General features: G+C 38.2%; 1 protein-coding gene across 1 annotated transcript in view; it reads right to left on the reverse strand.

Moving 5' to 3' along the window:
- Positions 1 to 7,306: 7,306 nt before the first annotated feature.
- The window catches only part of Sap30 (SIN3-associated polypeptide 30), a 120,645-nt gene continuing 103,344 nt past the window's right edge, over positions 7,307 to 24,607 (reverse strand). The window contains exon 5 of the mRNA XM_067108063.1: positions 7,307 to 8,452. Within this exon, the coding sequence (XP_066964164.1) occupies positions 8,327 to 8,452 (126 nt within the window). The 3' untranslated portion in view covers positions 7,307 to 8,326. The remainder of the gene's footprint in view (positions 8,453 to 24,607) is intronic.

A 24,607-nucleotide genomic window follows, 5' to 3' on the forward strand; every position in this document is an offset into this window, starting at 1 on the left:
GATAAAGAGATTCTACTATTAGACAGTATGACTCAGCAGTCAAAAATTAGCCTCCTTCCAGCTAATCTGAAGCCAAAATCATGACAGCTAATTTAGGAGTTTCCTTCTTTAGATCATTGTTTGAGAAAGGCCTTGCTCCGGCCACTATTACTGGGCAGTTTTCACGGTTTAAAATCGACCTTACAGATTCCTACTTTTCATCTATCCCCAGAGCATGCGCCGCTCGAGACCAGTATCACGCCCACAGTCTGTTACTGGAGCCAATGACGTCCTCAAGTTAGCATCAGAGATGGATAACTTTCATTGCCCTTATCAGATCTGTTAAGGAAGACTTTATTTTGGATTAGCTTGGCTTCAGGTGCTAGAATCTCAGAGCTGTCGTGGCTCTCACTAGAGGTGTGATAATTATGTGAACTTCCTCCTGCCTGAGAGGTCAGTCCTCCTTTCCCCTGACCCTAGATTTTTAGCTAAGAACGAAGACCCACAGGACAGGTGGTCCTTGGAAGGTGGTGCCCCTTCCTCAAGACCAGTCTTTATGTCCAGTTTATACACTTAATCTTACCTTAAGAACTCACAGAGTAAGTCGGGTCCTCTTTTTATCAGGGAGAAAGGTGGTACTCTTTCACTAAATGCTATAAGACAACAAATTTTATATTTCATTAAACAGGCCAACCCAGATTCAGTCCCCAAGGTTCATGATATTCGAGCAGTTGCTACTTCCATTAATTGCTTTCATAATATGGACTTTTCGGAGTTATCTAAATTTACGGGTTGGAAATCACCTCTAGTGTTTAAACGCCTACTATTTAAAAAACGCCTGTCTCTGGAAATTTTCATCATAGCTGTGGAAGTGTCATCTCCCCACCTTAATTAATCATATCCTTGTCCTTTCCTTTCCCCCGCCCGCCTGCCCCATTTACTTTCTGCTTATTCTGGTTGATTATACCTCACTGCCTGGCTCCTCATATTGATGTTTCTTGTACCTGTTGATGGAAAAGTGTAATCTGACATGCCATGATTGTTTCTCTTGTGGGGTACTGGACAGTTTTTATTTGGTCTCCACGCACTCTGGGGATGAATGTATATATTAATGCTAACATTTTGTCTCTTACGTGTTTAGCCTAAGTTTATGTGTATAGTATTAAGGTTATATTTGCAGTTATTTTGTGCTTTTTCATGTTTCACCTTGCTTTAAGTAATTTTAAGGTTTTGAAGTCTCGCCGTGTCAGACCCGCCCATGTTTCATAGTATTAAGTTTTTACCGTGCCTTAGATTTAATATGCCTTAGTCTTAGTGTTCTTAAGTTAATGAAGAGATTGCTTAATTAAAATTATTTTGGTAAAACTTTTGCCTTTTCTCAGATTACCTCTCCATTTCTTTTCCTGGTAGTTGCAGCCTTGGCATGATTCTCATCGATGAGTTTCGTTCGGGCCGATTACGGACTGGACTCAGAAAAGGGATTTAATAAAGGAAAATCTATTTGAGGAAGGTCCTGTCATCCGTGACCCTCCTCCTGCATTATTTAGTACTCTCCCCTCTGCACATGCGTCTGGGGTTAGTGCTAGCATGGAATGAGTGTAGGTGGCGCGGTGCTGGGCCCCGGCGGGTGTTTGGTGTGGGGCTGTAACGGCTCACCGCCTGTTCCCGGGGATTTTGATAGGGAGAGAGATCTTTCAGGTTTCCGTGGCAGTGGTAATTCACTCACCCTTCATACCGACGCTCCTAGAAGACGCTCGACTGGGGTAAAAATCAGCTTTCCTGAAAGCTCTTTCTCTGGCATATATCTAGCAAGGTTATACTCTAGCCCAGTTGTAATGGAATTTCACCGGTGACACGTGACCTTCTCAGAAATAGATTTTTCCTTTGTCAAAATCCCTTATATATAGTATATATATATATATATAATATATATATATATATATATATATATATTATATATAAATATATATATATATATATATATATATAACATATATATATATATATATATATATATATATATAATATATATATATATATATATATATAAATATATATATATATATATATATATATATATATATATGTATATATATATATATATATATATATATATATATATATATATATATATATATATATATATATATATATATATATGTAATATATATAATATATATATATATATATATATATATATATATATATATATATATATATATATATATATATATATATATATATATATATATATATATATATATATATATATATATATATATATATGTGTAATATATATATATATATATATATGTAATATATAATATATATATATATATGTAATATATATTACATATATATATATATATATATATATATATATATATATATATATATATCTATATATATATATATATCTATATCTATATATATATATATATATATATATATATATATATATATATATATATATATATATATATATACATATATATACATACATACATACATACATACATATATACGAGGGTAAGTCAAAAGTTCCAGGAAAATTGTTGAATGATGTATTTATACAGGAATGAAACAACCTAAATACTTGGTAAACAATTATCTGTGATGTAGTGATCCATATAGACTTGTTACCTCAGTCATCCTCTTGCTACTGTCGTGTTAACATCTGCTTCAGAAAAGTAACTTTGAACCCATGGAAAATAAAAATTTTGAGATGAGAGCTAACATCAAGTTCCTGACCAAGCTTGATTGGAAAACCAGGAAAAATTATTGAAGCTTTGCAACAAGTTTATGGAGATTCTTCTCCATCTAAATCAGTTGTTTATGATTGATAAAGCGACGGCGGATGGTCGGGAGGACCTCAAAGACAACCCAAGAGAGGGAAGACCATCGACTGCAAAAATGAAAGAATTGTGGCTTTGGTGCAGAATCTAGTGGATGAAGATCGTCGGATTACTATCGATATGATAGCTAATGAAACTGGGGATCTCCCATGGTTCCGCATTTTCAAGTTTTAAATGAAAATCTTGGTTTGAGTAAACTTTCCGCACGTTGGGTCCCAAAAAGCGTTGCTAAGATAACTGCATCAAAGAGCTGAACTTTCTCTTGCAGTTTTAACAAAGATTGAATCAAATGAATCAGAGTTTTTGACCGATTGTTACTGGAGATGAAACTTGATCCATCAATATGACCCAGAAAGTAAAATTCAATCAAAGCAATGGTTACCAAGAGGTTCAGCTGCACCAGTGAAGTTCAAAGTGGCGAGATCTGCCCAGAAGGTTATGGCAACAGTGTTTTGGGACTCAAAGGAGTGATTTTGATTGATTTTGAAGGACAAAAACAATCACCGGAACTACTACAAAGGTGTTTTTGCAAAAACTGAAGACTGCATTGGCTAAAAACGCCGAGGAAAGTTGCACCAGCAGAATTTTTGTTCCATCATGATAACGCCTCCAGCACATTCATCAAGGGGTTGCAGAGAAGTCCTACGGAAATTTAGGTGGGAAACTCTTCCACATCCTCCTTATAGTCCTGATCTTGCTCCTTCAGAATTTTTCCTGTTCCCAAAACTCAAGGAACACTTAAGAGGAGTCCGGTTTGAATCTTGGATGCTGCTAAACATGCAGTTTCAACATGGTTTAATAGAAAGGTCCCAAATTTCTACAAAGAAGGGTTGCAGAGGTGGAAACAGCGCCTTGAAGTGTATAGAGTTAGATGGTAGATATGTAGAAAATTATGTTTGAATTTCCTTAAATAAAAGAGTATATTGAATTTTTCCTGGAACTTTTGATTTAATTCTATATATATATAATATATATATATAGTAAATATATATATATATATATATATATATATATATATATATATATATATATATATATATATATATATATATATATATATATATATGTATATATATTATATTATAAGGTGATATAATATTTATAACTATTTTGTAAGTGTTTGTAATGTCTCTGTGAAAATTTTTTTTTTTTGACAAGATTCATCATTTGTTGTGAAGACGTGATTTTAAAATGTCCTTTTCTTACAGATATATTGTGTGTTATGTGTAAGCTTATGATTCTGTGGGATAATTTCTTTTCTTTTGTTTAATCTTTTGAAATTGTATTTTGAAAAGCTTATCAGATCGCTACATCCTGTCTGCCGAGAGAAAGAATAAAGGCTCTCTTTTCTGTTTGTTCAGGTGGCTTAGGGAAAAAGCATTTACTTTTGTTATCGTGACGAGCTGTCACCCAGTCAGTGAGTTAACTGTTATGTCTTTATCACTGTATGTTTATTCCGTCGTTATTAACTCTGCCTATGCCTATTCTGTTCGTAGTCTAAGAAAGAGAGAAGAGGAATTACAGATAAGTGGTGTTATTTCGTATCTAATGTGTGCCCCGCTGCCTCAGGCTGACGAAAGATTTTGTGAACCCTGAACCAGGAAGTGTCAATCATGAGATAAGGTTAGTTTCGCTTCGAACCGATCATGTACGAAAAGTATACTTTGTGCCACGCAGTGTGTAGGTGTGTTCATACGTGTATTCTCTGTGAACACCCTATGTGTATTCTCAGCCTACGAGACGTAAATCCAGTGTCTTAAAAAAGGCATCAGCAGTCTAGTAGAAAGGGCCATTAGACCCAGACCTCTCTCTCTCTCTCTCTGTAAAAGTGTCTGTAAAAGCTCTGTTAAATTCACCCCAGGAGTGTGTTAATTTTGTAGAAGGGTTCAGGAATATTATTTTGTACAAGTGTTGAAGAGGAGATATATATTGGTGTAATATTTACTAAAGGTAATGTGTTGACTTGAGCTTTGTTAAGAGATATTCTTGGTAAAAGAGAATTGTTGTGTTTGAATAAGTCTTAGAAAGACGTGAGTCTAACTTTTCTTTTTATAAGGAAAGTTATATAAAAGACTGATGTAATTTTTAAACACATTATTGGTGATTTTGGTGTTTTCATTTTTGTGTATCTTTACATATAAATTTTGAACTTAGAAATGACCCTGTTTGTTTAAAGTTTTTAAAACATAGTGTTTCATTTAGATTACCAGTACTTACAGACATTAATGAGTGTGTACAAGGTACGTGATGTATCTGTTTGTTCACCTGAGACTTATCTAGGTAAAATAGAACCAGAGAGACAGCTACAGTGCTGGTTGAAGTGAAACTCATACTCCAGTAATCTGGATATAACTTAATAATTGTTACCTCATCCATAACTTGATAAAGTTACACAGATTTTCTCCAGTGATACATAAGTTTATGGGATTGTCACGTTATGATGGTTTTGCGGGAACTGCTGGTTCCTCATTGCTCTTTTGTGGATTGCTGCCTCCTTACCTTCAAGTTTTTTTGTTTTGATGTTCTCGCCGGTGAGCTGCCGTTTTTCTTTCGCCAGTCGGGTCTGGTAGGGCAGCGAGAAGCGGTGATGGCAGCAGCAGCAGGCAGTTTTGGAGTCGACGTTGGTCGAGTTTATGAGCAGCAAATTGAGCACGGCCACAAGTGGAGCACGTCGAGAGGTGGGGTGTGACCATGAGTAGTCGTGGGTGACCACGAGCTTTCATCTTGATGACAGCGTGAGGCTGTCCTGACGTCTCCATCGGGGTTTTCTGGTTGATGGGTTTTGTCCTGCTGCACAGCTGAGGGCTGTCTTGGTGCCCGATGGAGGACGTATGTTTGGTATTTTATTTTCTGCCTGCTGTTGTTTATTTTTGCCTTTTTTTAGCTACTTTTTGTTTATAAAGTTAATTGTTTATTTAACTTGCTTTTGTTTAGTGCTGCCTTTTGGCTTATTTTTGTATTTATGGTTTATCTTTTACCAGACCCGATTCACTTGTAAATATTGTAAATAAATCAATATTAAGCTCGATTTTATTGTTTTTGTTGTTTTCTCCTCCTTTGTTTGTTGCATCTGCCGTCAGTCATGACAGCCCCGTCCTGAGTATGTTAAAGAACCTGCATAACGGCCCACTGGTCGTTACAATGGCGACTGTGACAGGCGGCTCTGTTTTGGCTGGCGGGGTTGTTACATGGCATTGAGGGGATCATGAGTAAAAAAAAAAAAAAATAATTTTTTTTCTTTTAGGTGAGGTGTCACGTTATGATGGCCATGGGAACTGCTGGTTCCCCCGCTCGTTCCTTTTGTGGATTGCCTGCCTTACCTTCAAGTTTTTTTGTTTTGATGTTCTTCGCTCGGTGAGCTGCGTTTTCTTTCGCCAGTCGGGTCTGGTAGGGCAGCAGAGTAGCGGCAGTGGCAGCAGCAGGCAGTTTTTGGAGTCGACGTTGGTCGAGTTTATGAGCAGCAAATTGAGCACGGCTACGGGCGGAGCACGCCGTAGAGGTGGGGTGTGACCATGAGTAGTCGTGTGACCACGAGCTGCTCATCTTTGATGACAGCGTGAGGCTGTCCTGACGTCTCCATCGGGGTTTTCTGGTTGATGGGTTTTGTCCCTGCTGCACAGCTGAGGGCTGTCTTGGTGCCCTGATGGAGGACGTATGTTTGTATTTTATTTTCTGCCTGCTGTTGTTTATTTTTGCCTTTTTTTAGCTACTTTTTGTTTATAAAGTTAATTGTTTATTTAACTTGCTTTTGTTTAGTGCTGCCTTTTGGCTTATTTTTGTATTTATGGTTTATCTTTTTACCAGACCCGATTCACTTGTAAATATTGTAAATAAATCAATATTAAGCTCGATTTTATTGTTTTTGTTGTTTTCTCCTCCTTTGTTTGTTGCATCTGCCGGTCAGTCATGACAGCCTGCCCTGAGTATGTTAAAGAATTTTGCATAATTCACTCCACTGGGTCGTTACAGGGATCATTGTACCTTTAGATATTCAGTCGACTTTGTTATGAGGTTTCAAGTATCAGGTCGATATGAGGTAACTTTTGGTATTATCATTTGTACAACAGATTTGTTGACCTATTTGTGTAATAACCAGGTGCTTGATCTCTTCATAACAATATATATATATATATATATATATATATATATATATATATATATATATATATATATATATATATATATATATATATTATAGTGATTTATAAAACAAAATTTTAACCTCAGTAAACAGATCTGTGCAAGAGGCTGGATACATAGGTAAATTAATATTTGCCACAGGTAGAAAGCTGGCATAAAAATGGGAACAATCAACAAGAGTGCCAATAATTAACATTCATCTATTCACCTTACCTCAGTCAATGTTAAGTAAGTACAATGCCATCTTCAAATTTCATGAAAGAATACATAAGGATATTTCATACAAAAAATAAAGAATATTTCATTAGAAAAATTGTGAACAAGTACATAAGTAGAGGGACTTAAGGTTTATTGTCATGTTATCTACAAAATAAATAGTCACTCAATTCAAAATAATTGCAAATATCAATTACATTTACATACATTTGATATAATTTATACAATCTGTACAACATCATTATGAACGACTGCTTCCAGGCCCTATACAAAATTAGCTTATAATTCTGTAAATGCTACAACTGTTGACATTAAATTTTTAAACTGTTACAGGAAAAGTGTACAATCCTCCATGAACACCAACAGTCACAAGAATGTTCTAAACAATTACACTCCTTTTCAAAACAAAACAGGAAATGAGCAATTAAAACAAAAAATTGTTATTATCAAGCTGTTTTTCATACGACATTTTTCAAAATATTAAAAATAATATTTATGAGAATGAATGATAATGGAATGAACTGTAAATAGCATGAAATTTATATAATTAAGGACTAGCAAGTGTCTAAAATAATGCCAGAAAGTTCATCGAAGGGGATTTGAAAATTTACTTTATTATACAATTGATTTGTATCATCTTAACCTATATGTTCTGGAATACAAAAGAGTCAACTCTCAAAATCTAAAATGTCACCATTTCATAAAACAACCTTGAAATTGGATACTTTCTGGACTATTGTAAAGGTAACTCTTCAGTCACATGTTCTGGCATACATCACTGTAATGGTAATCTGTTCTATCTTAATAAATATATATTTTAAAGCATTTCTTCAACATATATGGTAGAAATACCTTGAAAATATAAAACTATCACTGACCAGAGTTTCACATACTCTTAAAAGTAATATCTGAGGGAGGATACTCAAATCGTAAATAAAATTTATAAGAAGTACTTAAATTTTAAGTACCAAAACTTTACTTGAGAGCTTTGGAGACACCTTAACCAAAAGCAATCAAGATATTAAAGCCATAAAAATAATTCCACAAAAATCTACAAAAGCCATGCTTGCCACTGCAGACTCTTCATCCTGTGGAATCCTGCGTGAAGTTCAAACATCTCATTTTGAGACCTGAGGTCACATGTCAATATTGGAACCATTCCTCTGATCAAACTTCGATCGATTGGCCTTAATCATGTATATGAAGTAGGTAAGGCACTCTTTTTCAGCAACTGGCACAGTCCTAAAATGTTTCATGAGGATCTGTCAAGACAAAGAATAATCACATTATATTTATAGGCCTATACCTGAATTCATGTCCCCTAATATTGTAAATATCCTAATAACACTGATAACCCAGATAACACAAATCTACAATAGTGGCTTGTAAAAATTTAGGTGGCAGCTCCTTAACCCAACCAGCCATACAGTAAACACCCCATATTTGCAAGGGTATGCAAACAAACCTTCATGAGGTAATAGCTAAAACCCACAAATACTCAGAACCCTTCTAAAAACACTTATAACTGCCTATTTTGATAGTTCAAAAAAAAAAAAAAAAAAAAACTAAAAATGCTTATACAGGTATTATCCTACTTACGATGGGGTTAGGAAAAAAAAAAAGTTTGTTGGAAAAAACGTATCTCAAATATAGCCTATCTTACACTAGAGTATTCGGTGCCATGTATACATACACTGTATATGGTAGCCTAGCCTACACTATAAAGTATACTCTAAACATACACGGTATAGTAATTATTAATATCAGCTAATTCTGGAGGTTCATGCAGAGTGACTTATGATAATTCAATACAAAGAGAAATTGAATAACAAACAAGAGTTAGCTTAGCCTACACTATAGTATATCATATACATATATGGTAGCATAGCCTACATTATACCACACACTGTATTCACATATCGTATTATACAAACATCAACATAACAAATATGGATCTTTTAAAATGTTATGCCATAATTCACTGTATCCAATAATATTGTTTATATTCTTATATTGCTTTTGTATTATAAATTGCGATCGATGTTTTGGTTTGGAAATCGTTTATGTGGTGCTTATTTCACCATATTTAACCAAGACCACTTTATTTAACTCAGTTCAGAGCACTTTTCTTGCATCTAGTTAGTGTGAATGAATCTCTAAATACTTTATTTATATGGGGCAAGGTTATTTTTCATTATACATAGTGTTTTTAAGTAGAAATATTATAACTTAAATATGTCTCGTTGTGAAATTAATTTAGCTTTTTTTTTGTTAATAGATGATGTTGGCCATTTGGGGGCGTTTGTTTTGTGTAAAAAAAATAGATTCTGTTTGCTATTGTCACGATTTCATCATAATACGAGCATTATGTATTTATCGTTTATCAGCATAAAAATAGCTGTACAGGCAGTCTCCAGTTAACGGCGCTTGTATAGCAAAGAAAATCTGCAATTTTCAGCGCTGAAAATCTCAGATTTCAGCTTATTGGCGTTGATACATATCTAACAAGAGGTGCCAATAACCAAAAATCAGTGCTTTTTGGCACCAATAAGCCCCAAAAATCGGGTTTTCAGTTATCATCACACCCTCAGAACAGAAACCCTGCTGATAACTGGGGACTGCCTGTAATGTGTTCTTTCATGCCCAGTAGTTTTGATTAAATTACTTTCTCTCCAATTTTAATTACAGTAGAGTTTCATCCATGTTGCCGATGCACGATAATTTGTAGTCATTAGCAGCTTGAACTTTTGTTTTCTCAGCTTTAGCTACAACTTGCAGCTTAAATTTAGCAGTTTATTTCCTTGCCGATCCTTTATCCATACCGAATCTGGGTATAATGTAAAAATATATCAGTCCTATTTCACTTAACGTCATTTGCACTATAACCTACGGTAACTGTGTATTACCATAAGATGGTTGAACTGCAAGCAAAACGGCTGTTGTGAGGTGAAGCAAAACAAGTTTCTCTATTGGTTGTTTATGGCTGTACGCATTTATGCAAGAGTATAACGTTACTAACAATACTTTTATCACTCTCTTTTAATTTTTAACTAGAAAACTGCATAAAGAGATGGAGGAAAAGAAGTTGGTCTTTTGTAATTTGGTCTCTCTCTCTGTCTGACTGTACGCTGCTGCCTGCGCTTCGCCTCGCAAAATTTAAAAATACTTTATATTGTCGTATCGGTATTAATTGCTTACCCCATTGCAAAATTGAATTATCATAAGGTGAATTATCGTAACTCAAGCACTACCTGAGTATTTTAATAGTTTTATCAGAAAAAGTGCACTTAGTCAAGAAAATGAGATGAAAATACACTAATTACTGAATATTTCTCTATGAAAAATAATGTGAATGGGCAAATTTTCAGCGAATAATGCGTATATACGTTCCAGAGAAATCCGCGAATAGGTGGGTCCGCGAATCGTGTGACTGCGAATACGGGGCGTTTACTTATCCAAGTCTGCATATAACCAGAGAGGGAGCACGAATACTGCAATATCAATTTATTAAAATAACAAACTAAACTATAGTCATTTATATTCATGCAGACCTGGAATAATAAAAAGCATATTACAAATATTTAAACCTCCTCCACTTCATACAACCACAAAATCTTTCCATCTCTCAACAATTATGAAGTAAAATAAAAGTATGCCATGACTGCATTAATACAGACTTACAATGCAATGTTATTATAATGTACAGACAGACTTTATACACATTAATCATAGCCTTCTTCAAAGTACATGCAGTCCGCACTTACCAGCAGGGTCGGTTAATGGCGTTTTGGTTTTATCTTTATTAACGATGTCATTTTCAGATCTTTAGGCGCTGGTAGCGTGGATTTGTCACTGGTAAGAGTTTTAATGCTGACTTTAAATGGTTTACTGGCGCCGATAACCAGTTAACAGTCCCGTTAAGTGGTTTATCAGTGCTTACGGCAACATAAACGCCATTTATTACCAAAATTATTGTGATGTGCTGGTTAACAACGATTTTCGGTTATCAGTGCTCGGCTGGGAATGGAGGCCCACCATTAACTGGGGACTGCCTGTACAACTAACCCAAATTGCACCAGTATCCTGAACCAGATATTATTGTAACCTAGTAAGGACTGGAAACGCTGGAACAGGAGGGGGATTAGTCCCTATGATTAACATGTTTATATGATAAAATGACAAACCTTTGGAGTAATTTGTATTTTTCTTAACATACAAACCTGAGGTCTTTGCATATTGGATTAACTTTCAGCGAGCTGGAAATCCAGACATTAAACTTTTGGAAGGAGGTTATGGGACAGTTACCAATGGTAGGGGCAGAAGCACCACCCATTAAGTCGGTATACATTCAGTTCTACGTAGTTTACCTTTTGGCCCAGGTAAGAGAACGAGGGGTTGAAAGAGGTGGGCCCTTAATTTAAAGACCTCAGGTTTGTATCTTAGGGAAAATAAAAATTACTTAAAAAATTTGTCATTTGTTCCTACATGAATACAAGCCCTCTGTCTTTACATATGGGAGACTTACTTTTGGAGGGAGGATTCTGAGTAAATCTCTGAACTAACTGGTAGTTTGCCTCACCTGGGCGCTCTCTTCCTGGTCATGAAAGAGCAAAGGAAGGAGACCATACCTCTGATCTATTGAACAAGAGAGATGTTCAATTGTCAGACTTCTGGGCATTTCGAATTAAAGGAACATAAAATCCTTGATTCGAAAATGTTTGGATGACCCCACAGTGTCGGAGACTAAAAAGCTAAGGATAAACAACTGGTTTGCTCATAGTCAGTCCCTCTCTAACTTTGCTAGAGAGAAAGAAGGATTTGCATCTACTAACCAAAATAGAGCTAGATTATAGATAGGACACTCAATCTAGATCACCTACATGCATATCAGTCTAACAAGTGACAGCTCGTTCACTGTTCTTCCGCCCACTGGAAAAGGAAGGAAGACAGGAGAAAGGATGGAGGCCAGTCCCACAAACCTCCTTGCAGCTGCACACCTTAGGAAAGATGTAACACGTCTCTCAAGAGCTGGGTGAACTATATGACTTGTTGAGCATCCACCATAGGATCCAAGGACCTATGGGCAATGTCCCATGGTAAAAGGAGATGAATGTGACCTGCACGACTGCATCCCATCCTAGTACTCAACTGACAGGTTCTTCCTAAGGCGATGGACAGATTGATGCCCCTGACCTTGAAACATCTGGCCCAAAACCAAGAGGTTGCAGGGTATGCTCATTTGATCATATCACTAATCAGAGAAATGACAATTTGGACACCGCTTCTCGGCCAACTCAAAGCTAACGAATGAGTCGTTGGCATTGGGTTGAAAGTCTAGTCTTTATGGAGGCTACATAGACGTTATACTGTCACTGGTACCACAGAACCATATAAGTGGAATGATCCATCCCACTGATCACCTTCAAAATGTCTAGAATGGCAAAAAACTTCCAGATGTAAATGGATACCAAAGATGTCTTACTTTACTAAAGGGTGTGCGAAGACAGAACAGAACTGCACCAACTTTTATTGAGAAAAACAGGACTGTGATCAAGCTTCTTCAGTGGTTGCACGAATTTCCGCAAGTCAAGGTGCCAAGATCAACTTCCTTATCTCCTGACTTCATCGAATAATTGTTGTAATTACATCCATCTTGCTTGGAATGTCTGGTTGGCACTGCACTGAATGTTCTTCTGACTGCTCATGCACAGTACTTGCACTGCAATAGAGTAAATGAAAGGACACTACAACCTTTTTTGGCCATAGCACTACCATGGTGTAGTTGCTATCACACCGAGGAGTGTCTATCTTTGGATCTTGAGACTCTTGAAAGTCTAATAGAACTGTGCTTAAGTTCCAAGAAAGCAAGTGTAGGAGACTGCTGCCCAGGTCAATGTTTCGAAGAATGAAAAATCTCTGGAGGAGGATGGTGTAACTATGGCACTATCTTGTGTCGTTGCTATCAAAGGAGTGCTTATTTGGACCCTGAGACTCCTGAAGTCTTAAGATCCACATAACATTCTCTCCTCGGGTTGTGGATCAACTGGTAATTGCAGCAGCAGCAGCTACTGCATACATTTCCCACTCCATACAGGAGGAGTGTAACTACATCAAGTCAAAAGAAATGCAGCTCCTAGACACCACTTCTTGACTGCATAGGAACCAAAAACAAGTTGTTGGGACTTAGTTTGGAGGTGCACCTCCCGACGAATCTGGCAAGACAAAGGGAAGTTGTACGCCCAAGACTTTAACATGGATGTGAAAGGTGTCTCCTAGGTGTCAACAGCATCTGAAGTTTCTAGGTCACTTATCCAAGTACTGACTAGTCCCAAAATTTCTTACCATGGAGGCAAAAGACGTCTAGACGTCAACAATCCAGTGTTCCAGGTCACCTAGCCAAGTAATGACCTGACCCAAACACTGCTAACTTCACTAATCAGACAAGAAGCAATAATTTCAATGTGGCATGGTCAATTGCTGTTATGCCCACAGTCTGTACAGACACAGCCGAATAGTAACAGCTTTGGAGTGTCGAAGATTGAAGAACTAATTGACCGTCTTCCTAGATTGAACAATTCTTTGAAACATCAAGGTGTCAAGACCAATTGTTGATAACACTGACCCTAGTGACCAAACTTGTCTGTCATACACCCATCATCCTGGAATGTGTCTGGTTGACCACTGTGCCGAGTGTGCTACCGCAAACCCGTGCACCCACACCATCAATGGAATGTCTCTGGTTGACCGCTGTGCTGAGTGTGCTACTGCAAACCCGTGCATCTGCACCATCAGGACTACTGTGGTACCGCTCCTTAACAACACTACAGAACACCTATCCTTAAATCCCGAGACTTGGTAAGCTAAGAAGATCCAGGTTATAGAGGTAGAGATTAGGTCAAGTTTAGTTTAGGCTAAGCTAGGTTGGGTTAAGAAACCAACCTAACCTAACCCAACCTAGCCTCTTGAAGACCAGGTAACTACCTTCTGGCTGATGCCATGAAACAAGAGGTCCCAGGATACTGAAGAGCAAATTTGGTAAGGTTAGGCTAGGCTAAGCTAGGTTAAGTACCCAACCAAACTTAATCCAACCTAGTTTCTTGGAGAGCAGGTGACTATCTCCTGGTTGATGTCGTGAGACAAGTAGTTCCAGGTTAATGAATGCATGTCTGGTAAAGTTACACTAGAACTAGGTAGGCTAGGCTAAGTTAGGTTAAGTACCTAACCTAACCTCCTGAAGTGTAGGTGAATGACCTTTGGTTGATGCTTTGAGGCACGGAGTATCTCTGGAGGGTAAGTGTGTACAACACCACAAGGGGATAGTTGTCATCTCACCATTAGGCTAAGTCCTCTCACCTCTCTGAGAGAGGATGGGAAGGAACGGAGTTTAAGGTATGAGAGAAAATGGATGTACTTGAAAATAGGGGTAACTTGAATAGTTTTCACACTTAGCTGTAAGCCACATATTTTTAAAGGTAATGTAATATGACTTTGAAATGAAAAGCCATATATTTCTAAAGGTAATGTAATATGACTTTGAAATGAAAAGCCATATATTTCAAAAGGTAATGTAATATGACTTTGAAACGATATTTAAGTGTTTTAGATGATAATTTACGGCATACTGTATTCTGTGTAGGATGATGGTTTAATATATATTTGGTGTTTGAACTATTAAAATAAGTAGTTATAAACATTTTTAGAGGGGAGGTCTGGTTTTTGAATGATCTAAACAGCCAGTTATAAGCATTTTTAGAGGCGGATGTCAAGTATTCGCGGATGTTTGTGGTCCCTATCCCACGCGAATATGGGGGTTGACTGTATTGCAGAAGAGAGCACTGAGGCTGTTGTACCAAGGAATAGGACTGATCCACATATCTACAGAGCTAGAAAATAATTTTTATTGCACAGGGAAAAAAACTTTTTTCAGAAGTGTAGGATGGAATGGTTCTGCACAACTTCACTGTAAACGAAATCAACCTGTAGCTGTAAACGAACATGATTCTGAAGAAATCCATGCTAACGAACTGCAACTACCTTGGTTCAGGGAGTCGAAGTTAATATTAGTGTAGGAACAATCACGAGTCAAGGCTCAAGTGTGGACGATGAAATAGAGATTTCTTCCTACTTGAAAAATGTCGAAGTCTCTGGCTGAATACGGGAAAGACAGTCAATTCATGCAACGATGGTTGAAGGGGTCTGATAGAACGAATTCATTTGTTTGGTTGCAGGTGTTATGAAAAAAATGTTGGAGACTATGATGAAAATGACCAACGAAGGTCGTAATGTACGTTGGAAACATCTGGGAGAACAATCCATTTGTTTGAATGCATTGGTCGTTCGTTCGGTGATGTGGACGTTTACCGAAAATGGAGGCTGACCGCTGCCGATGAATAAGACCCCATCAACTTACATTATGAAGGACACAGAAGTTGGCAAAATGATCCCTTTCGTTCATATGTAGATGGTATGATAACGTCCATTACCAGATGATCAAGCTAAACATGTACATCAGCAAAAGGCATCGCACACACGTGCAGCTGATGCATTTGAAATGTGGGTTGCTGCCTTTCTAGATGTCCACATAAGTGCTATCAATGCCCTTTGCTCGACAGAATTAAATTGAACGACGGGACTCGGCGATCAGATGGAAATTGGTGCTTCAATGTGGCATGGCCATAGGCCATCCTGTTCTCTTCCCAAACCTCACGTGAGCATGGTCGATGGTCCGTTCCAGGGCATGCCATCCTGAGACAACTGTCCCCCAACCCCGCGACAGCCATGTGTCAATATACAACCGTATGTCCATGCTATTCCGAATACGGAGACCTGTGACGCTCCTTCACAACACGGGTGAACTTCTCTCGGAAAACGATATCGACTATGTCAACCACTGCTTTCATGAGAGCATCAGAAGATGGAGCAGGAGATCACCAATGCGGTAGGAGGTCCAAAGCTCTGCAAGAGATAGGGATACACTGCCGATGGAGCGGGATAAGAAGTCACCACCACGGACAGGGTTCCTAAGCTCTGAGAGGGATATACTGCCAACAGAAGGGGTTATAAGCCACCACCATGGAAAGGGTTCCAAAGCTCTGAAAGGGATACGTTGCCGACGAAGCATACACCAATGGCTGATGTGGCGACACCAGAACTGAAGATCCTGGTAAAGCTAAGGGGAGAGTAGCAGGGCTGGCAACTGTCCAGGTGGGAAACCAAGACAACAGGAAATGGGACAATAGGCCACTGAATGTTGATACTGTATTCCAGGAAGGCCTAGAGAAGCCCAGATGCCAGACATCTTTTGAGCCTCCGATCCTGAAAAAGAACAAGTTGCCTCTTCCCTCACAGGGGGGGAAACCTCCCCACTCCGAGAGAGCAGGGGCAACCAGAGAGATATCTCCTGAAACTTTCAAAGTTGAAACTATGGAAGGATGGGAAGGGGTAAAAACTTTCAGGGAAGAAGAAGCAACTGGAGGAAGTTTGGGCATAGAAGGAACCAGGAGAATGAGAAGCGGCCATGAAGGAGGAGGAAACTCCTTTAAAACGACATTCAAGAGGGGGAGTGAGCCCTTGACTCGGCGCCCCCCCCACACAAAGGCAGGGCAAGAAACAAGACAGCAACCATAGACAGAGCTCCCACTGGTTCTGGAGAGCAAGTCGGGATCAAACTTGCTAGGTTTAGGCAAGGAGTATCCTCATATGAATGAATATGAAACCTCGTATGGAAACCAAAAAGCCCTCCTTGTCTCAATCCTCCCAACCTACACAGTATCTGAAAGACTAATACATTACTGTACAACATTCCAAGAAACTGTGTAGTCAAAAATAAAATACACTGTTCGTGAAAAAGCATTTCAGAACAAGGGGGAAAACAACGTCGAAGAGGGAAGTTCTTAAAAATGAGGCTGAGATTTGTCTAAAAACAGAACAGTTGCTATCGAGAGTTGGAAAATATCACTCCAACTTTCCACAGTTAAGTTAATAAAGAAAACAGAACACAGGTATTATCCTACTTAAGATGGGGTTAGGTTCCAAAATACTCATCGTTTGTTGGAAAAAACGTATCTCAAAATATAGCCTACCCTACACTATAAAGCATACTCTATTTATATACAGCATAGTAATTATTAACATCAGCTAATTCTGGAGGTTCATGCAGATTCACTTATGCTAATTCAATACAAAGAGAAATTGAATAACAAACAAGAATTAGCTTAGCCTACACTATGATATAACTTACACTGTACATATACGTAGCCTAGCCTACATTATACTGCACTCTATATTCAAATATTAATATCATATTATACAAACATCAGCATAACGAATATGCATATTTTCCATAGATCTTTTAAAAAGTTATGCTTTACTTCACTGTATCCAATAATGTATGTATTCTCATATTGCTTTTATATTATAAATTGCAATCATGACGATCAATGTTTTGGTTTGGAAATTGATTATGCAGTAAGTTTATTTTGCTGTATTTAACTCAGTTCAGAGGGCTTTTCTTGCTTCTAGTCATCGTAAATGAATCTCTCTAGATACTTTATTTATGTGGGACAAAGTTGTTTTTTGTTATACGAAGTGTTGGCCGTTGGGGACATGTTTGTTTTCTACAAAAAATCAAGATTCTGTTCGCTTTTTTCACTGACTTCGTCATAATATGAGCTTTACATATTTATCTTTTATCGGCACGAAAACAGCAGCAATATGTGTTCTTTCATGCCCAGTTGTTTTGATTAAAATACCTTTCTCTCCAATTTTATTTAGTCGAGTTTCATCCATGTTGACAGTGCACAATAACTGATAGTCATTAGCAGCTTGAACATTGTTTTCTCAGCTTCAGCTACAACTTGCAGCCTAAATTTAGCAGTATATTTCCTTGTCGATCTTTTCTCCATACCGAATAAGGGTATAATGTAAAAATATATCAGTCCTATTCTACTTAATGTCATTTGTAACATAACTATGGTAATTGTTTACTACCGTATGATGCCTGAAATACAAGCAAAACAGCTGTTGTTATCAGATTCGGTTATTAGCAAAACAGCAGTTTCTCGTTCGGTTGTTTATGGCTGTACACATTTACGCAAGAGTATAACGTTACTAACAATACCTTTATCCTTCTCTTTTACTTTTTAACTAGAAGATGGGATAAAGAGATGGAGGAAAAGAAGTTGGTCTATTGTAATTTGGTGTCTCTCGTTGCCTGATTGTACGCTGCTGCCTGCTCCTGCATGAAATTTAAAAATATTTTCTAAATATTGCTGTACTGTAATGGTATTAATTGCTAACCCCATCGGAAAATAGAATTATTGTAACTTAAGTACTGTCTTTACACAAAAACACCAAGGAGATAGGTGTTGGGTTTGCATAAATATGAAACGGCAACAAAATAGTAAGTAAAATGATATATGAGGAGAAAGGCTGCAAAACTTGTACAGACTTCATAGCAAGAATAAGTGAATACAGGCAGTCCCCGGTTATCAGCGGGGTTCTGTTCTGACAGCTTGGCAATACACAAAAATTGCCAATAACCGAAAATTGGCAGTTTTTGGCGGCTTATTGGTGCCGATAACCGGATATCGGCACCTCTGTTGGGTATCTATCAGCGCCAATACTCAATTATCGGCACCGATAAACGGGAATCGGAGATTTTCCTCGCTATACAACCCCCGTAAAACCGGATCACCGATAACCGAGCCTGCCAATAACTGGGGACTGCCCGTATATCATTAAAGACATAGAAAAACATGTTGGAATGTTTCAATATATCAATATATGCAAAGCATAAAAAAATATAAACAATGTATTATAAAAACAAATACTGTATATTCAAACACAGAAGAGAAATGACAGCGGCCAAAAGAGAACTGCATAGAATTGAATGTGAACTGACTTGGTGGGCAGTGCTTCTGCCTCTACCAATGGTAGCTATTACCATAACCACCTTTGCAAAACTTTAACAGCTGGATTTCCAGCTTGCTGAAAGTTAATTCCACATGAAAAGACCAAGGGTTTGTAAGGATCCCCCACCATAAGTCAAGGACCTGCTTTGTTATGTACATGTATGGCTGTACAATTAAATTTCCTTCTTCCTCTTATGATGTAGATGCTAAGGTGTATTTACCTATTGTTGATACAGTTTTGTTGACGTGTTGTAAACATATCATCATTGGTTCATATTCTTTTAGTAATCGCTGTATTTCTTCTAGGTGTAATCTGGTCTGCAGACCATATACATTTCATTGTAGAATATAGCTATTGAAAATATTATGTTATAGCAGTCGTTTTTTGCTTTATTTTTTTGTATTTTCAACTTGGATTTTTTCTATTAACTTACAATATTAATTTGTTTTTATGATACATTAAGCGTTCAATGCACATGCAACCTTTTTCATGGGTGTTCAAATCAGTGGTTTCTTTTTTTCTATATTCATATAATTTCTTATAATATTTGTAAAACCATCTTTTATGTTTTTGCTATTATTATACAATTCAAAGAAGCATTCATTACCTCCACATGTGTTATGTACATTTTTGTTTCATTTGTTCTTGTTGTATCAATTATTGGTGATGGAGTAATCTCTTCTCCCTTGACATAATCACTCTTATCTATGGCATGGTTCTCTTCTATTTTTTTGGTGTTTTGGATATCTGCTTCCATAGGTTTTACTATTATTTGAGGAGATAAAGGTATATTTTTTGTTCTTTCTTCACATCTTTTGTCTTTGGTTTAACTGATGTTTCTCTAATAATAGTTGGGTATTCTTGTTTTGGGTGGTGTTCTTTCCAAAGGTCTCTTTTTATCTTTAATTTCTGGTCCATCACAACTTTCCTCTGCTACTTCTAGATTAAACCTCAGCCGCCATCATTTAAAAATTTTGTCTCATTCCAGGTTAGCACCCTTCCCCCAAGCTTGGTATGTCAATCAGTGGCTGGAGAAAGAATAAAGATTAAATAAATGGGATGGAGGGTCACCAGGTGACACAGGTCTTCCCCCAGAAATAGATTTTTCCTTTGTCAAAATCCCTTTTCTGGGTTTCGACCTGTGTCACCAGGGTGAAATAGTAACAGAGAATCATACAAAGCTTGGTGAAACCCCTTAACAACTACTGAGATGGAGATAAATAAAACTATCAGTAAATACTGAGTTTAATTATCCAAGTAGCAAAAATAGGACATGATTAATAATACAGGATAAGACATGGTCAATAACATGGGGCAAATATACACAAAATACTGGTTAATACCAAGACACTTAAATGCTAACACAAGAGAATAATGACAATATACAACATGGTCAGGAGTCAGGCTGTGAAGCATGCCTGACCTAAGAATAGATGGCAAGGTAAGTAAACGAGGCAGGTAGGCGAGAGAGGAAAGGGACAGGATAACTAAGATTGCATAGGTTAATCTAGGGCGGAAGGGACAATACTTCCTGCAGCCACTGTGGAAAATTTTAGGGCCTCTAGAGATTTAAGATAGTGGCGTTTGAATACTGATGGTGATTTCCAACCCGTATATTTTTTAAGATCTTCAAAGTTCATATTATGAAAATAATTAGTGGAGGTGGCCACTGCTCGGATATCATGAACCTTAGGTACTGAATCCGGGTTAGCTTGTTTAATAAAATACAGTATTTGTTGTCTGATGGCCTTTAAGGAAAGGGTTCCTCCTTTTCCCTGACAAAAAGAGGACCAGACATTATATTAGAAGTTCTATGTAAATAAGCCTTTAAAGTAGTGACTGGACATAAGGACGGATCCTGTGGAAGGGGGATAACCTTCCAAGGGGACCACCTATCTTGTGGATCTTCATTCTTAGCTAAAAATTTTAGATCCGGGGATAGCAGAACTTCTCCTGACGGGAGGAAATCAACATGGTTCGGTTCTCTAGAGAGAGCGGACAGTTCAGAAATTCTGGCACCTGAAGTTAGGCTAATTAAGAATAACGTTTTCCTTAACAGACTCAAATATGGACACTGTTCATTATCAGTGTCCGATGTTAATTCAGCATGTCATTTAAGAACCAGGAAAGTGGACTGGTCTCAAAGATGTCTAGGGATAGATGAAAATATGAGTCCGTTAAGGGGATCGCCGGTTTTCCGACTTTTTCCAGGTTGTTGATAGGGGGTTTGTTTATCTTAGGTTTTGTGTCATCTGATGCTTTTTGGTTTTAAGGGATAAGATTTAGGGGATTTTGATTTTTCAATTATTTTTAGATATGAAGAAATTTTCCAAAAAAAATTACAGAAAAAAAATTGCCAAAAATCAGAAGCTCAAAATATTAAAAAGCTTTGTTTTAATCTACCATGTTCCCATGTTATATTTAAAATTTCATTTAGATTGGTCCAATACTAAAGATGCATTTTAAAGGCGAAAAACTTATGTTTTGAGAAACGGGCCTTCAAAGTTTTAGTTACATAAAAAAGTAAAAGGGACTTCAAAACTTTAATTTTTGGGTATTAATTAATGCAAAATGATTATAAATAAGAATATTAATTGTAAGACACATTCCTATAAATTTTAGGTTCCTGGTCCCCCTGTCTGATCTTGCTGCAGGTATTACTCTAGGGTATCATAGTTGCCTACACTTTTTTATTAGTGTCTCAGAATCCAAAATGGATCCTGGGAATTACTTTACATTCACAATTAGGAAACCAGGATCGTCTATAATATCAGCCTCCGAGCTACTGCTTTCTTTTTCTAAAATATCTTTTGCCCTTTGGTATTTCAAAGGCGTTTAGGGGTGGATGTGGTTGGTCTCTGGTGTTTTTGATGGGCGACTGCTCCATTTGGCACTAATGCCTGGACTTTTCCACTTGGCTTTTTAAGAAGCATGAAGTGAGTCTTGGACCTTTTAGGCACGGTCAGAAAATACAGAGTTCAGTGAGCAACGTGTCCATGTCGTTGTCATGGCTAGGAATAACTAAAAGGTAATACATTTTTTTCAAAGGAAGTTTTAATAATAACAAAAACTATGACTAAATCAACTGTGTTTTATGGGTATATAGTTATTGTTACATTTTAGGCCATAACCAGAGAAATCAAATTTTAGCATAATATTTCGTGGACACATTCTTGAACCCATCTGAAGCCATAGAATTTTTTTCAGCAAATCCTTTTTAAAGATTATTGAATGATCCCCTTAAGTCAATATTGAAACCATGTAAAATATCTTTTTTAAAGCTGACTTTGCTGTAGTAATAGTTTAGGGCCAGTCCTTTTTCAAATAATGACCTGAAGAATGAGATTGCAAGATTCGTGGTCATCACTTTAGCTTCAGATTCTTTCAGGAATAATGCTAACTTTTTAACTGCTGAATCATACTGTCTGAGAGTAGAGTCCCTTTTATCTGATTCTAAGAACAATGTATTAACAGGATCAATATTAGCATCTCTCTGAGCAGCGAATTTCATGAAGTCCATAAAGCCAGGGCATTTAGAATTCTTGAGGAAGCTGACACAGTCCGAGTTTGTACTATTTGAGTCAACTTTGGCCTGGGGATTTGAATACACCGGAGTTTCAACTCTAGAAGAAGAGGAAACCAACTGCTCTTCGGCCAGTTGGGTGCCACCAGGGCCACTTGACCTTTGAATGACCTGAGCTTGTGCAAAACTTTCATCAACAGGTTTATTGGTGGAAACAGATAGATTTTCTGCCACATGTTCCAATCTATTGACATCGCATCTGTGGAGTGAGCAAGAGGGTCCAGATTGGGAGCAACGTAACATGGAAGTTTGTGGTTGCTCTCTGTGGCAAACAGATCTACCTGGAGACCCGGTACCTGACGTCGAATCCACTCGAATGATGTTTTGTCCAGAGACCATTCCGACTCCAGCGGAGTTGTCCTGGACAGAGAATCTGCAATGACATTCCGGACACCTGCCAGATGGGTGGCTGATAAATGCCAACGGTGCTTTCTTGCCAGGGAGAAAATTGCTATCATCACTTGATTGATCCGGCTCGACTTGGAGCCCCCCCCTGTTTATACAATGCACTACTACTGCACTGTCCAGTACCAGTCTGATATGGATCTGTCTGGATGGACGTAGTTTTTTCAGAGTTAGAAATACTGCCATTGCTTCGAGAATGTTGATATGGAACTGGCGGAACATAGTGGACCACGTTCCTTGAACTTTTCTGTGTTGGGAATATCCTCCCCACCCGCTCAGAGAAGCATCCGTGTGGATCACCAATGATGGAGGAGGAAACTGGAGGGGTACTGACCTTGATAGACTCTTGACTGTTGACCATGGTCAAGTCTTTTCCTCAACACTAGCGGAATTAGGGACACCTTGTCTCTGAGTCTGTTGTTGGCTCATCTCCGCCACACTCTGTTTATGTCTTTCAGTTTGGCTTTCAGAAGCAGGTCTGTAACAGATGCGAACTGAAGAGAACCCAGGACTCTTTCCTGGGTACGGCGAGTGGCTTTCCTGTTTTTGAGGAACTGCCTGGTGGCTTTGGCTATTTCCCTCCTTTTGGCTGGCGGAAGAGACAGTTTGTGTGAGTCCAGATCCCATTGGATTCCTAGCCACTGAAATCGAGCCTCCGGAACTAGGCGGGATTTCTCCCTGTTTATTTGAAAGCCTAGGGATTCCAGGAAGTTGATCACTATGGCTGTTGCTCTCCGACATTCCTCGGCGTTGGATGCCCAAATTATCCAATCGTCCAGGTATGCGGCTAACATGATCCCCTGGGACCGTAACTGCTGAACTACTGTTTCTGCCAGTTTGGTGAAGATTCTGGGCGCTATGTTGAGCCCGAATGGCATGACTCTGAATGAGTAAGCTTGTTTTCCTAGTCTGAACCCTAGGTAAGGAGAGAAGTTTTTCGCAACCGGGACGTGATAATAGGCGTCTGAAAGATCTATAGAGGTGGTGACGGCTCCACGGGAAGTAGGGTCCGCACCTGTGCAGATTGTAAGCATGCAAAATTTGTCGCATTGAATGTAAAGATTGAGACGAGACAAGTCTAAGATTACTCTTTGCTGACTGGAGCCTTTCTTCGAACGCTGAACAGTCTGCCTTGAAATTTCAGGTGTCTCACTTTCTTTATAGCCCTCTTTTGAAGCAGGTCCTTTACAAAGTCCAGGAGGGCTTTGGATGGGGACTGATGGAATCTGACTAGCGGAGGAGGACCTCTGCTCCAGCTCCATCCCAGACCTTTGGAGACTATGCTGTGGGCCCACGGACTGAAGGTCCATCGGTCCCGAAAAAGATACAACCTCCCGCCTACCTGAGGAGACTCATTGGGCGGGAGAGGGCTTACCTCCTCTACCACCCCAGCCTCCTCTCCTCGAGAGAGGGAACGTGATGCAGCCCTACCTCTGAAGGAGGCTCTGGCTCTGCTTCCCCTTGCGTTCCTGTTAAAGCCACGAAACGCCCCCTGGCTTTCAAACGAGGCGTTGAA

Source organism: Macrobrachium rosenbergii, chromosome 8 (assembly GCF_040412425.1).
Source record: "Macrobrachium rosenbergii isolate ZJJX-2024 chromosome 8, ASM4041242v1, whole genome shotgun sequence".
In the NCBI taxonomy this organism is placed as follows: domain Eukaryota; kingdom Metazoa; phylum Arthropoda; class Malacostraca; order Decapoda; family Palaemonidae; genus Macrobrachium; species Macrobrachium rosenbergii.